This window comes from Corvus cornix, chromosome Z, assembly GCF_000738735.6.
Source record: "Corvus cornix cornix isolate S_Up_H32 chromosome Z, ASM73873v5, whole genome shotgun sequence".
Classification (NCBI taxonomy): domain Eukaryota; kingdom Metazoa; phylum Chordata; class Aves; order Passeriformes; family Corvidae; genus Corvus; species Corvus cornix.
Window position 1 is genome coordinate 2711827 of NC_046357.1, and position 14661 is coordinate 2726487.

General features: G+C 39.7%; 1 protein-coding gene across 1 annotated transcript in view; it reads left to right on the top strand.

Annotated features, from left to right (window-relative positions):
- Positions 1-779: 779 nt before the first annotated feature.
- The window catches only part of LOC104686779 (interleukin-6 receptor subunit beta-like), a 33204-nt gene continuing 19322 nt past the window's right edge, over positions 780-14661 (top strand). The window contains exons 1-7 of the mRNA XM_019283269.2: positions 780-863; positions 1077-1127; positions 3726-3837; positions 7063-7229; positions 8252-8391; positions 13248-13389; positions 13551-13633. Coding sequence (XP_019138814.2) covers positions 821-863; positions 1077-1127; positions 3726-3837; positions 7063-7229; positions 8252-8391; positions 13248-13389; positions 13551-13633 — 738 coding nt within the window. The 5' untranslated portion in view covers positions 780-820. The remainder of the gene's footprint in view (positions 864-1076; positions 1128-3725; positions 3838-7062; positions 7230-8251; positions 8392-13247; positions 13390-13550; positions 13634-14661) is intronic.

Consider the following 14661-nt stretch of genomic DNA (forward strand, 5'->3'; position numbering starts at 1 on the left):
TAATTTTAAACAGATGTCTTTTTCCTATTCAATACTCAACCTAAAATGGTTGCCAAGATAAGTTAATAATTTGCCTATCTCCAGGTGGGCCTGAATCTGATATCTGACAGCAGCTGTCTAAGCCCAGAAGGGAAATTTCCCACAGTAGCAAAATTTCCTGAAAATTTCCCTTTACTGTAACAGTAACAGTTGTAACAGTAACAGCTATTATGGCTCTGCTGGCTTCTGTGTTCAGAATGTTCACCAAATTAATGGTGATTTTTGTCTGCATTAGGGCCCCAGTGTAGGTACCAACAATGTAGATACAGCATCTTTGCAGTGGTGAAATCATATTGAAAGAGGAAAGCAGTTAGAAAGTGAAGACAGGTGTGGGTCTTCTGCTGCTATTAATTTTACAGTATCCAAGAATTCATATTAGACTCAGTCAAACACCTTGACTTCCTTTTTACTGACACGAATATCTCTAATTTGCAGTGAGAAATTAGTTAGGGTTTTCAAAGGAGTTTGAAGTACCTATACAAATTTAATTCAGTTTGCACTGCTGATCCTGCAGACACTGTCAAGAATCTAACTGTGAGCGCTTACAAAAACCAGGGTGGAGAGTTCCTGTTTTCCAGAAGGATTGCTAGGATTTTGTAAGTATAATTAATAACACAGAACTCAAATGTCTCTTGCATTTTCATTAATAAACTTATTACTTGTGTTCAGTCAGTAGCAGTATAGGTGTTAGAATGAATAGGAAGTTTGAAGAGGAAGTGTGAAAAATAGACTGAAGACAGCGTAATGTTGATGGTAATCATTATGCTTCTTTACAGAGAAGATGAAGAACTCCCTGCTTGCAGCTATCCTTTTAATTGTTAGAGGTGAGTTTTCATACACTGCACAACTTGCTGCCTCTTATGAACGGTAAAAATTCTTAATGCTACTCAAGGATGAGGCCATATGAACAAAATCATGACCGAATTAAATTCTGTTTGTAGGAGAAGCAACCAGCAGCAACATTTTTACCATTTCTTTCGCGATTGCCTTGATCAACAACTTTTTTTTCTTTCTTTCTTTCTTCTTGTGCTGCCCAGACTCCTGCCGCTGCACAGACTTGGACTCTCCGTTCTGCCGGCAGCTGCCAGGTGGGTGGAACGCACGGGCCCGGCGCGGTGCTCGGGCTCCCGCGGCCGCGGCGGCTGCTGCGGGCCCCGCGCGGCCTCTGAGGGCTCCCGCCCGCCCGCGCGCCGCCTGGCGGACGCCGCCCGCCGGAGCCCCCGGCGCTCGGAGGCATCGCCCCTAAGGAAACGCCCGCCTTTCCCGAAGGGAAAATCCGGCCAGGGCAGCACGGGCAGCTGTGTCTGCGTGATGGCAGGGGCTAACCCGCACGCTCTGAGTGAAAGCCCACCCAGCGCGTCGCAAATAGCCGCCGTTTCAAAAGACCACGGACCTGCCATGTTTATGTGTGGCGGGTATCTGCTCTCCATTTAACTGAGAAATTACTGATGCTGGCAAAAAGGAACAGTGCTACACATTTTAATAGCGAGTATTACAAAGCAGTGGGTGGTCATCTGATGTACTTCGTGCTGGATTTATTGTAGGCAGAAACATCCTGCTTGCTAACAAACAGCAGAGATGACAGATTCTTGAGTACACAGTGACACTGGGCAAGACATCTGCAGGAGGACTATGTTTTTCTGAAATTAGCCATGGATAATTTTCTAGTCCTTGCAATTAACCTGCCAGACTATGCTCCACTAAATCATTAGTGAGAACACCAGATGCACAGGAAAAAAACCAGAAAGGTCTTGACTGAAAAAAATTAAAGGTGAGGCTTTGGGGGTTTGGTTTGTTTGTTGGTTTGGGGTTTTTTTTAGTGGAGAAACTGAACTGCATTTTCTTTAGAACAAAGAAAATTTTTTCTTTCTTTGCATAGTCCTTGGAGCACAGTCATTATACAGCGATAGTATGCTAGGTCTGGGAAGAATTAATAATATACATGTTAAGGTGGAGCAGTACAGTAAAACAAAGAAAGCATTAGAATAAAAATGAATGTGCATGCAGACACTAATATCCACAAACAGGACGAGAGAAAATGAAAGTTCGTAAGATTCATTATATTCATCTGGAGAAAGTAATGTAGAACTTCAGTATCTTGGGAGTGGGGTGAGGCATTGGGGTGTTAGTTGAGCTAATACACTATTTCCACACATGAAATCTACTATTTTTCATTGTCTGCTCTAATACCATAATCTCACAGAGAAAGACAGGGAGGGTTTGTAAAACTTTAAACCTGAGGAACAATACAACCTCTGTTCCTCTGTAAGCAAAGACAGATCTATAACATTGTAGACACCACATGGATCTGAGTTAATAGAACTATTATTTCAAATAGTTTCAGGAGCAGTATATTACCCATGTATTGACATGAAGTATTACAGCAGTTCAAAAAGGTTTTGTTTTCAGGTGTTTCTTCAAAACAACAATAAACAAACACTAAGTAAGTGTAAGGTTTAATTCAGAGTAAAAAGGAGAAGAATGTGAGAACTGTTGCTGTTTTCCCTGCTGTTGACAGATACCATGTTCATGGGTGAGGAGGTCAAGATGTGGTTTGGTGGCCAGACTAGAAAAGCAAAGAATTCTGTAATTTTTCACATTGCTATGGAAACAAGGAAGACGTGATCTCCACCTTCCTGAAAGGAACCTGTAAACACTTGAACAGATGCAGCATAACTTTATTAGAAAAGCATTATTTGTTTAATACGAGAAAAGAAGTGTCATAAGGTGAGGGTATTTAAGTCAGTGCTATACTCATTTGACACACTTTTTTCCCAAAAGATCTTTTAACTTGAATAGGCATCTGTCATCTCAATGATGAAAAGACTGCTGAGGATACTCTGTAAGTCAGGTTGTAGGAAGAAATTAGGAAAAGAGAACTGATCGTTTATCTCATAACCTAGGTTATGAGCTACCGTAACTATGCTACAACACTAACTCCAGACATACGCATATTTACTTATCACATAGCAATACATTCTTATTCAAGATTGATGGGCCTATTGGCAACTTGTTAAACCTAACAGGTATGAAGGATGTGTGACTCTACTTATCAGGAAAAATTCACCTCAAGCATCCCATGCCTGTTGACATCCTCGTCTACTTTTCTGAACAACAACAACAACAAAAAAAAATCAGAAAAAAAAGTCTTTCAGGTGGTACTTTGAAACACCATGACTGATTCTTCTGAACTAATAGTTCAGACACAAATGACACAAAGCAGAAGAAGAACAGTCATATTTTAGCATTACCATTTCTGATGAGACATTTTTGAAATACTGAAGTAAGCTTAACCACTAAAGACAAAAAACAAGTTCTTTTAATAATGTTACCAGTGTTTAATTTCACATCAGCTGAAAAAAGGGTATGTTCAGATGCAAAATAAGCCTCATACCTCTCTTTAAAAAATTAATAACAAGAAATTTTGTACATAAACTTATGCTCCTCCTCTTTTATAATGCAGTATTTATAGAGCAGGCAGCATAAAAGTAATATTGGTTTTATCCAGCAATAGTGTGTTGTTCTGAACTTCAGGTAGTGATGGCTGATGGTTTTGATGCAATTCTGGGGTCTAGTCGATCAGTTCTAGCCTGGTTTGTATTTGGTTTTGTTGCTCACAGTCCTTTGAGTCAGTTAATGGCTGTCTGTGATAGGTCTTTTGCAGTGCACATGTTTTCATCTTCCAGATTGGGACAATGAATTGGTGTGCTACAAAGAACTAAGTGGGGATCTAACCTGTACCTGGCTGCCCTTACCTAGTGCTCCAAATACAGTTAATTATACCATATACTTAAAATGGTAAGTCTGAAAAGTAATCTCAGAAAACAAAAAGCTCTTATTGCTGTTAGATGTGATTCCCATCTGCCAGAGTTTTGCTCCAGTATATTTCATCATGTTATAAGTTGTTACACAATGCTGGTCAATATCTTTCATCATTTCTAATCAATACCTATTGATTTGTGACAGCTTGGTAAGAGAGTGGTAGGTTGATCTTGGCTAGACATCACAAAAGCTGTTCTATCCCTCCCCTCCTCGCCCAACAGGGCACAGAAAATACTACAAAGGTGCATGAGTTGAGATAAGGACGGGAATAGATCACTCAGCAATTACCGTCATGGGCAAAGCAGACCTGACTTTGGAAAATGATTTTAATTTATTAACATTCAAATCAGAGTAGAGTAATGAGAAATACAGCTACAACTTGAAACACCTTCTTCCTCCCTGCCCCTCCTCATGCTTTCCTTCTTACTGGGCTTAACTTTTCTCCTGAATTCTCTACCTCCTCCACCCCAGTATTGTGGGTGGACAGGAAATAGGGTTGTGTTCAGTCCATCACATGTTGTGTCTGTCACTTCTTTCTCTTCTGACTCCTCTGCTGGTCCAGCATAGGGATGCTCTCACAGGAGACAGTCCATCATGAACTTCTCCAACATGAATTCTTCTCATTGTGCTGCAGTTCTTCATGAACTGCTCCAGTGTAGATCCCTTCCATGGGGTTCTGGCCCTTCAAGAAGAGCCTGCTCCAAAGCAGGTCCCTAATGGGGTTATAAGCCCTGCCAGCAAACCTGCTCCAGCGTGGGCTTCTCTCTGCTGCTCTCACATATTCTCGTTCCTCTCTGCCAGCTGCTGTTGTGCAGCAGCTTTTACCTTGTTTTAAATACATTATCCCAGAGGCACTACCATCATGGCTGATGGGCTCAGCCTTGGTCAGCAGTGGGTTTGTCCTGTAGCCAGCCTGGCTTTGTTGGACATGGTGAAAGCTTATTGCAGCTTCTCACAGAAGCCACCTCTATAGCAACCTGCTCCCCTGCTCCCAAAACCCAATACAAAGTCATTATACATCTTACCATGCCTCCAGCACACTCTTTAAAACATTATTGCCAAAGATCACCTTAATGAATTACCTTTATTTGCAACTATTGACTTTCACTGTCTATTCAACACAGACGTATTCAATGTAAAAAAAAAAAATAATTAAAACACATAGACATAAACAGACACTTTTAAGCTTTTATTTTATGCATTATGTACTTTGCTATAGCGTGTACCCAAGGAGATGTCAGATGTGGCATACCTTCTGGTAATTCTGAATTGTCAAGTAGTGATTTAACAGATGGAATTAACTTGTAGCGTTAATCTTGGGCTGATTACCTCAAATACAGTGTCTTCAGTTGCAGCTGCATTACAAAATTCAATTTCCTCATTTTATATCTAGATGTTTGGAAATTCCCATGAGATTAGGGGCATGTTCAGAAACAGAGATGAGAGATCAGAAGACATGATCTTTGCCATGAGACAATATCATGGGGTACATAGGCTGCAACAGTGTATGCCGTTGGTATATTCTGATATTCATTGCTGATTATTTTGCCGCAAAACCACCCCTTGTCATTAAAAATGAGCTGTGGTTAGAAGTATCTCCTAAAGCTAAGAAAATATCACTACACTGGGAAATTCCCCAGGGTGATCATCTTCACATTGCAGAGGAGCAAAGCAACCACCTCAAGGCTGAGCTTACTCCCCCCAGTATCTTCAGTATTTTCTCATGGAGGTAGCAGCAGGCACCAGCTTGCAAGAAGTACCAAATCCCACTGCATTTGCTGTCTTGCCTCTTGGGACTTTAGAGTCACAATTTTTTGGAAGGGCAGAAACATCTGTGAAACAGCTCTGTTTCTGTAGAGATGTTATCAGATAAAATACATGTAAGCTAGTTGCTCTTAAAGTCCTAAGCCAAAACCAGACTGTGCTGTTCCCAGGCTGCAGGGTTGATGTCATGAACAGACAAGGCAGAAAAAAAGAATGAAAGAGGAGGTCAGTGGGGGAAGAGGGAGAAAATTCCCTGGCAGAGATGTTGATGTTTCCAAGTCAGAGTCAGGACTTTAACCTCTGTTTCCTGGGCTTCCACCCGGTGGTCTTGAAGACAAACTTCCAATCTCCTCCTCTATTGGGTTAAAAGAAAAAAAAAAAACAACCCACACTTGAAAGGACTTTTAGCTTGCCTAGAAGAGGGCATCACCCCTTCCTGCATGTAACATCAGTTTGACGTTGTAATTGTTCCTTGTCCTTGCTCCTTATGACTTAGTTGTCAGGAAGAAAAATATTAAAGATAAACACTCCCACAGAAAAGTTCCAACCAAGAATTCAAAATCATGCTTTGAAATTTTAATTGCTGATTCACAGCTAGTCTGAAGCAGAAGACAGGAAAACCTTCAAGTAGTTTTTTTCAGTTATTAAATATTGATGTGTGTAATTTAATACTTGAAATGCATAGCTAGGCAATTAATATGCTAGCCCATCTCTTTAAGAACATTGAACTTGCACAATTTTAACCTTGGAAAAATTTGTCCTGTGTGTGGCAGAGACTAAATGAGAGAGACAGGGAAAAAAAATAGGCAGCAAAGTTGTACGTAAGGCATTAAAACTCTTGGACTTCCTGTGTTGTGTGCATTAGGTATACCAGGAGAAATCTACACGGCTGAGGACTCAGGTGACATTTAAATATCTCTGTCAAACTCTGATGCTTTGCAGGAACAGAAGTGAGAAGACAGGCATAGAACTCATAAGAGCTTTTTCATAACTTTATGGTAATTTAGATTCATGTAACTGGGAAATTTTGCTGTTCAAAAGGAATTTGTGTGCCCCTGAGATAGGTGGCAAGGCTTTATGAAGTAATTTCTAACCTAATTTTATACCTTCAAAATGCCCTATATATCCCACTGTAAGTACAAAAGAAGGTCATATGCATCTTGTTGTATCATGCTACGCCTTACAAGTTTAAGGAATTCAACAGTTCTCCACCACACAACACAAGGATTTGCATGTTTAAATTTGCTAGAGTTACTGGGGTGCTGGAATTAATCTTGCTGTTTCAAGCTGCTCAAGGTGAACCTTCAAGTTTCTGGATGTGGAATTACGTGTAGAAGTATCTGGAGAACTATCAATTGCTATAATGTCGCTTTCTCGGGCAGGGGAGGAACTATAATCCAATGAAATGTTTTTCATTCTGCTTCCTTTTCTCTGAAGGAACAAGATACGAAAACTTTTTCAACGAAACACATCATTGCCTTTCATCACAATAGAACGAAAGAATCTCTACATTGAGAGATTTGCATCCATTTGGATAGCAGTGAATTATGCCCATGACACCTGTGCAAAAGGAAAGAACATTTCAGTTTTACCAAGCAAAGCAGGTACAGCATCTTCACAAGTTGTGTTACTGCAGTGCTCAGCTAAAACTGTAGTCTTTAAATATTATTTCCGAAATTTCAGCTCCCAAAATACTCTCATTATTTTTACTGATTCAGAGACCTAAAATGCAGTTTGACTTCCTTAAATGAAATAGTAACAGAAGTCTATCAGCTTTTACAGGAGGAGGGTTTTACTTTAAATATTTTGCTGGAATATTTAATATTCATATCCAGAAAAATATATAGTAATATTTGTGTACTTAACCAGCTTTTTGTGCTCTCTTTGATGTTTTTCTGAATTTCTTTATATTGGTTTCCAAAGAGCAGATTGACTCAGCACTGTGCACCTAAAGAATCCATGATATAGGGCATTAGAATTTTGAGAAACCTTTTCAAAATTCAACTATTTTCTAAGGCCATTTACCTATTACACAGTGCTACAAGGAAGATATGAAAAAAGCAGCCCTATTTACTATTTCCTTTAGATGTTTGTTTAAAGATTCCCTACCTATCTGGTCACTGAAATAATGTTAAAAGCTTCCCAAAACTTCACCTGCTCAGACTAATCATGGTCCAAGAAAAACCACTGTTTCCCACTCCTGGGTGTTACTACCAGTACAACCCAAATTATCACTATGACCTTTACTGAAGACTTTTGGCCACCTTGTGTTTATTGAAGAGAAAGATGAAAATATATTTGCACTTACTGAAATTTAAAGATATTCTGGATATTTTTAATACATGATTACAGATATTTTTGACATTTTGATTAGTAACTGCTTAGAAAAAGAATGTTCCTGAAATCAGTAGAAGCATTCACAAAAGAAAGGCAAGAGGAACAACTGTATTTTGCTGATACCATAAAGATTTAGTAATTATTCATTTCCAGGGTTTTTTGAAGTCTTACAGTGTTCAGTATCCTGTGCCAAGTCTTTCAATTTTTATAGACCACACTTGACAGACATAATTACCAAAGTTTTCCTGCTTCTCTTACATTTTTAACAGCTGTATATCCCTCATTTTAGGAAAGTGCTTGTCACCATCTAACATAAATGCTTATCAGATCACAAACCAATTGATAATAAAGTGGGACCTGCCCACAGCTCATACATCATATGAGCTGAGATACAGAGAGGCAATCACAGAAGCCACTCCATGGACACTGGTAAGTAGTTCCAGATGACAATCACGTGAGAACATAAGGTTCTGCCTCAATATCTCCACATATTACATGCAGCACAAGGATTGCAAGGCAGCCCAGCAAGGAGTCACTTGATAGGCAGATCCCATTAAGGCACTTCAGTTTGGTTCTAACAAATCGTGAAATGTTTGTGAAAGAAGGAATAATAGTTTTAAACAGAGTAAAATAGAACAGCATGTCATCAGGTTCATTAATGTACCAGTGAGACATTACAAATGCTATTAATGCAAAAGCTGAATATCAGAAATGCCATGCAAATTCAGATCCAAATTATACTTTCAGTGATTTACAATATTACTCTTTAGCTGGTGACATTGTATTTTCAAACAGATTAGAGATCAGGTTGCTTTGTTTTTTAAGGTAATAATTCATACCTTACACACCTTTGGTTTGTGTCAGTATTCCAGATTTTCTTCTTTGAAAAGAGGAGAAATAATTTCTCTGTAATACAATCATAGAATCATAGAATTGTTTGTGTTGGAAGGGACCTTGAAGATCATCTAACTCCAACCAGCCCTGCCGTGTGCAGGGCCACTCTGTACTAGACCAGGTTGCCCCATCCAAACTGGCCGTGAACACTTCCAGGAATGGAGCGTCCACAACTTCCCCGGGCAACCTGTTCCAGTGCCTCACCACCCTCATAGTAAAGATTTTTTTCCTAAAATCTAATCTAAACCTACTCTCTTTCAGGTTACAGCCATTGCCTCTTGTCTTGTCTCTACATCCTCTTGTGAATAGTCTTGCCCCATCTTTCCTGTAAGTTGTCTTCAGGCACTGGAAGGCAACAATTAGGTCTCCCCAAGACCTTCTCTTTTCCAGACTGAACAATCCCAATTCTCCCAGCCTTTTCTCACAGGAGAGGTACTCCATCCCACTGATCAATTTGGTGGCCCTCCTTTGGATTCATTCCAACAGGTCCATGTCCTGCCTGTGCTGGGGACCTTGTCCCTAAAAACTGGAAAATTCTCCATCAAATTTGTTAGGTTAGAAAGTCAACATTACTTCAGCAGTGCTGAAATCCATGGGTAATTCTCTTCAAAGCATGCATGCTCAGTAACCTAAGAGACCAGGTTATATTCCTGAAACTATTGTATTTTCACCACATTTCCTGAATACATGCATATATGCTAATTATTTCCACTTGTTTGGATATGGTTCCAGATCTTCTGATGAATCTTTTCTCCTTGGGAGTATCTCAAACATGTCATCAGGTCATAGTGTACTTCTCTTATCATTCTTTGTTCTGACACACAATCCTTGTTCTCAAAACTGAGATACTAGTTAGTACATATTAATCACTGATAGAAGTAAACAAGAAAGCATTAGCTGGAACAAGTTTATTAGTCACAGATGTAGGGAGTTAGCACAAGGCCACATTAATCTCTGTAATTTGTACTAAGCACTCTATGTACAAAATTAAGCACTAACAAGGAATATAGGGGTCATACTCTATTGTGCTAAAGTTAAAAAAGTTTTCCAGCATCTTCCTCCACTGCTGCATAGACATCTTACAGGACTGTTCTGTAACCACCCCAGAGCTGGATGCAGCACTGCAGGTGGGGTCTCAGCAGAGCAGAGCAGAGAGGCAGAATCCCCTCCCTGGCCCTGCTGGCCACGCTGCTTTGGATGCAGCCCAGGACACGTTTGGCTCTCTGGGCTCTGAGTGCCCATGGCTGGGTCATGTCCAGCCTCTCACCCACCAGCACCCCCGAGTCCTTCTGGGCAGGGCTGCTCTGATCTGTCCATCCCCCAGCCTGTGCTGATACCAGGGCTGCTCTGACCCAGGTGCAGCACCTTGCACTTGGTCTTGTTAAACCTCATGAGGTTCCCATGGTCTCCACCTCTGGAGCCTGTCCAGGTCCCTCTGGATGGCATCCTAACCTTCAGAAGTGCCAACAGCACCACAAAGCTTGGGGTCATCTGCAAATTTGCAGAAGGTGCACTTGACCCCTCTATGCCATTAATGAAGATATTAAATAACCCTGGTCACATCCACTACGGACCCCTGATGGACACCACTTGTCGCTGATGTCCACTGGGATTCTGAACCAATGACTGCTACTCTCTGGGTGCGACCATCCAACGACTTCCTGATCCATGTAACAGTTTACCCATCAAATCCATCACTGTTCAATTTGGAGACAAGGATGTTGTGGCATACAAGATCAGTTCCAGATGCCTTTTAGGGCATGCAATATGGCACAGCAACAGGGCAGTACAAAATTAGAGGGAATAAGTAAGAGATGGAAAATGAGTCATAATTTCAGTAATGTCTGCATGTGGCAGCAATGACTGCTTATCCTGCCCCTTCCCATCCAGCATATCAAGCCAAAGCTTCTCCAGCAGGCAGGCACATATGCATGATTTGTATCACTATGTTCCTGAAATTGTCTGTTTTTCAAGCTCTGTTATTTATATATATGTTATCAAGTTTTAAATATGTGTTTATCAAGTACAACAGAACCCCAAGAAGAAAACTGTATAAATAGCAACAGTTCCCACTTCTTGGGAAACTCTGCTCACCTCGAAGCCTCTTTGCTTCCTTTTTACTACAAAAATCTCCCTTGTTCTGCCTTTTATCTCAGAAGACTATTCCTACTTCTCTCACAGCTGACTGCCAGTTTGTTTAGCCACTTCAGAAGATGTACTTTGAGGGGCCCATGTAAGAAAGATTTCACCTCAGTACAAAGAATGTGCAGGTCTTGCAAAGGTCCCCTTGTTCACTTGCACACAATTCCTAGACCATCCTAGGACAGCCAGTTACCCAAGCATAGCCCATCCAGCAGTGCAATAGATAGATAACAATGTGCAGACTATCTGGCACATGGCATGTGGAAGAACAGAGGGTTAAGAGCACTACAAATGCACATTCTGCAGGTTCTGGAGACAGGGGAGATTGAAGATTCACATGAGTACTATGAAGGACTAGTAGAGATAGCCACACTTGGTGATACAAATGACTGAAGACTACAGGTCATAAATATTCATTATCTCCCAGGTCCCAGCTAATCCTATGAATTTAGGCTGTAATCTCTTTCTAATCATGTGGACATAGGCTACACTTGCAGCTGAGTAAGTGAGTATGGCCACACATGCACAGAAGATGTATAAAGCTAGTGTTTATCAAGAGTAGGATAAATGTACTTTGTGTACATTTAATGTAATTTAACATTTGGGTTTTAAATCCTTTCCACTTCCCTCTTATTCTATAGAGATTTGGAGTCTTTCTGTAGTATTGTCCTTAGTTTTGCAACCAAGCATTTTCTATTAGCAAAATTACATGAAGTTGTCATGGTCAGAACAATATCCTTCACTCATAAGAAAGAAGTAGCAATGTGTTTACTGATATAAAACAGAAATCTAGCGAAGTTTGATAGTAAATGTGACAGGCATTTAACAAGAGTAGATGGCAAGGAGCACTTGATTACTTCATGGAGAATAGAGTCAGACAGAACTGCTAGGGAGACTTTTTAATTGGGTCATGATGCTTAGAAAGGCTCCCCTTGCATTCTAAAATTCTTCTCAGAGCCCCTGTAAGTCTAGTTACTTCCAGATCCAGACTTAGTCCCAGACTTGGTCAACAGTTTATGTCTGAAGGATTGTATGTGCACAATCAATCCTTTGTATCACTTAAATGAGGTTTAAAATTTTCAGTGTACTAATTTCCAAGTCACTTAATCAAGTATCTGATGAGACAAAAATTCTCTCAACCTTGAGGAGTAGCCTTAAGAGGCGTCCCTACTCAAGAGATACTGTTGTATAGCCTACTGCTGTGCGGGAGAGCTCAAGAGGCTGTGGGCTATCCACTATTTAAGGGGTAAGATGAGTCACTTAAAGACATATACATGCTCACTTCAGATATTAATTTCTTCCAAAGTTGACTTGAACCTTAACCAGCACTATGGTTAGGTGGATGAACTGCTCAAATTAGCCCTTGTCTTTCATGTTATCTGTCTGCCCTGAATTAACTTTGAGATGGGTGATGGTCCAGACACATTGGTTATGTCTGCTGATTGCGGTTATCACTTGAGCAGGATTACACGAAATGAAGGGCACGATGGAGGGGAAGTGGAGGGGAGGTAGGTGAGCACACTGCCACAGAAGTTAATTAATTAACTTATTAATTAGAAAATAAAGTACTGCAGAAATTGAAAGAGAAGAGTTGGTCACCTTACAGTGGGGCTTTGTTTTTTTAGGGGGGGTTTAGGAAAAAGTTTAAGCAATAACAACTGTTTTCGGTTGTATTTTCTCTTATTTTCTCTGTATTTTTCAGCTCAGGGTTTTTCTTAGACATGGGTGATGTCTTTGTTTGAAGAAAAACTCCATTCCCTGTACAGACTCCAGTGCCGTCATCAGCTGCAGATGCACATCACTTCTGCAGTGCCAAGGCACAGGAAGACACACTTTCAATCCAGTCATGCTCTTTAAGACATCAGTCATGAGGATCTATTTAGACATAATGATACTTCTAAAAATAAGGACTTTCTAAAATATTTAATTTTCCCTTGAGTTCTTGTTCTTGAGAATGTCACTAAGGCTCAGAGTTAAGTAAATTTTTGGTTTTCAGTATATGTCAGGTCTAACTGATTTTAAAAGTAATATTTAGACCAGGTTACTTATTGTCCTGAGTGAGCAGAACAAGTTCATGAAAAAGAGGGTGTTGCCTTGAAAGAATGAAAATACCTTGACTAAAATGCGTAGTAATTCCTATTTGATGACAGGAACCTCTACTTTCAGCTGAATCAGAAGACCAGTCTTAGGCTGAGAAAACAATTAATGTAAGATTATTATTGCTGCTACATAAATGATCTTTTTTTTAGGTGCCTCTAGAAAGCAATGTTGTCAATGTCACCATTTCAAATGTAAATACTAAGTCTTCATACATTGTTCAGCTCAGATGTGTAACCAAGGATGGTCTCAACTGTGTTTGCATTTGGAGCAAAGAGATTTTGGTCCCTCACAGTAAGTGAAATGTAGCTTCATCCTACTAGTTGTAAATATGAATGTAAGTGCTTTTCCAATTTTTGTGCCATATGGAATAGCATTTTCAGATACTGTTGAAAATATGAACATCAGAATGACTCATTTGAGTGCACATCTCCATCTTTTACCATGTTTACCAGAACTCGTGAACAAGCCAAGAATATCATATAATGTAACCACACAAAACTCTCCCGGAAGAAGAAGTGTTCTTCTGAAGTGGGAGGTAAGGTTCACTCTGAGTCTGGGTACCTTCTGTTATGTATATGCTATTTATTTAATACATAGCAGGGAAAAACAGACTTTCTCATTGTATTGAGACTACACTTGATATGCAAAAGGCATTGGATATTGTACACTTGCTGCAGAATTCATTGCATCTATATGCTAGTGATTCAGGTGCTAGAAACCTACAAGGAAAAACTATATCCATTTATAATCTTGAAAAATCACTAAAACTTCCCTTCTTTTCCAGGGAAAAACATGTTTTCATTTTAAGAGCTTCCAGTTTTTTCTGAAATTCCTCGCAAGACATTACTAAATGTCTTCCTGTCTATGTTACTCCAAAAGTATCCAATTATTTCATTAAGATAACCCAGCCTCACAGCTTCGTGGTATCTACACACTATTAATTTTGTGCCAGAAATAACAGACAATCTTGATATCAGAAATAATCCTTGAAGAATTCACAGGCCTTCGTGTATTAAGTTTCTGCCTATATTGCAGCAATTTCCATTTCTGTGCACTGCATTTTCCAATCTCTTATTAAGATTAGTACAGTAAAATAATGAGTGAACCACCACCAGAAATTTCTACCAATGGATATTTAACAGTTTCCAAATTTGTAGCATAATTACTAGCATTTCTCTTTAAAGAGACTAGATACCTAACCAAGCCCGAGTAGATGAGGGTACCCAGAGGCATAAATTTCAATTAAACACCTCTCATTTACTTTCAAGTTCCTAATAATGAGGGATATGTTCCAGTGAAATGTAGAGAACGTTACAGCTGCTTCACTGCTGTTATTGCTAATTGCATACACATAACTGTGATCTCAATTAAGGAAAATTCTTAATCCTGTACTAAAATCCTCTCAATTTAAGCATGCTGTTAATTTTAAGGAAATGCTTTGCTTCATTGATTCCTAATGACCTAATTAAAACAGTATGATTTTATCCCCATTATTGGAGGCTCCATTTTGTTTATACAGTTAAATAGTTCTTGATTTTCTGCACGGGACATAACAGCATTTAT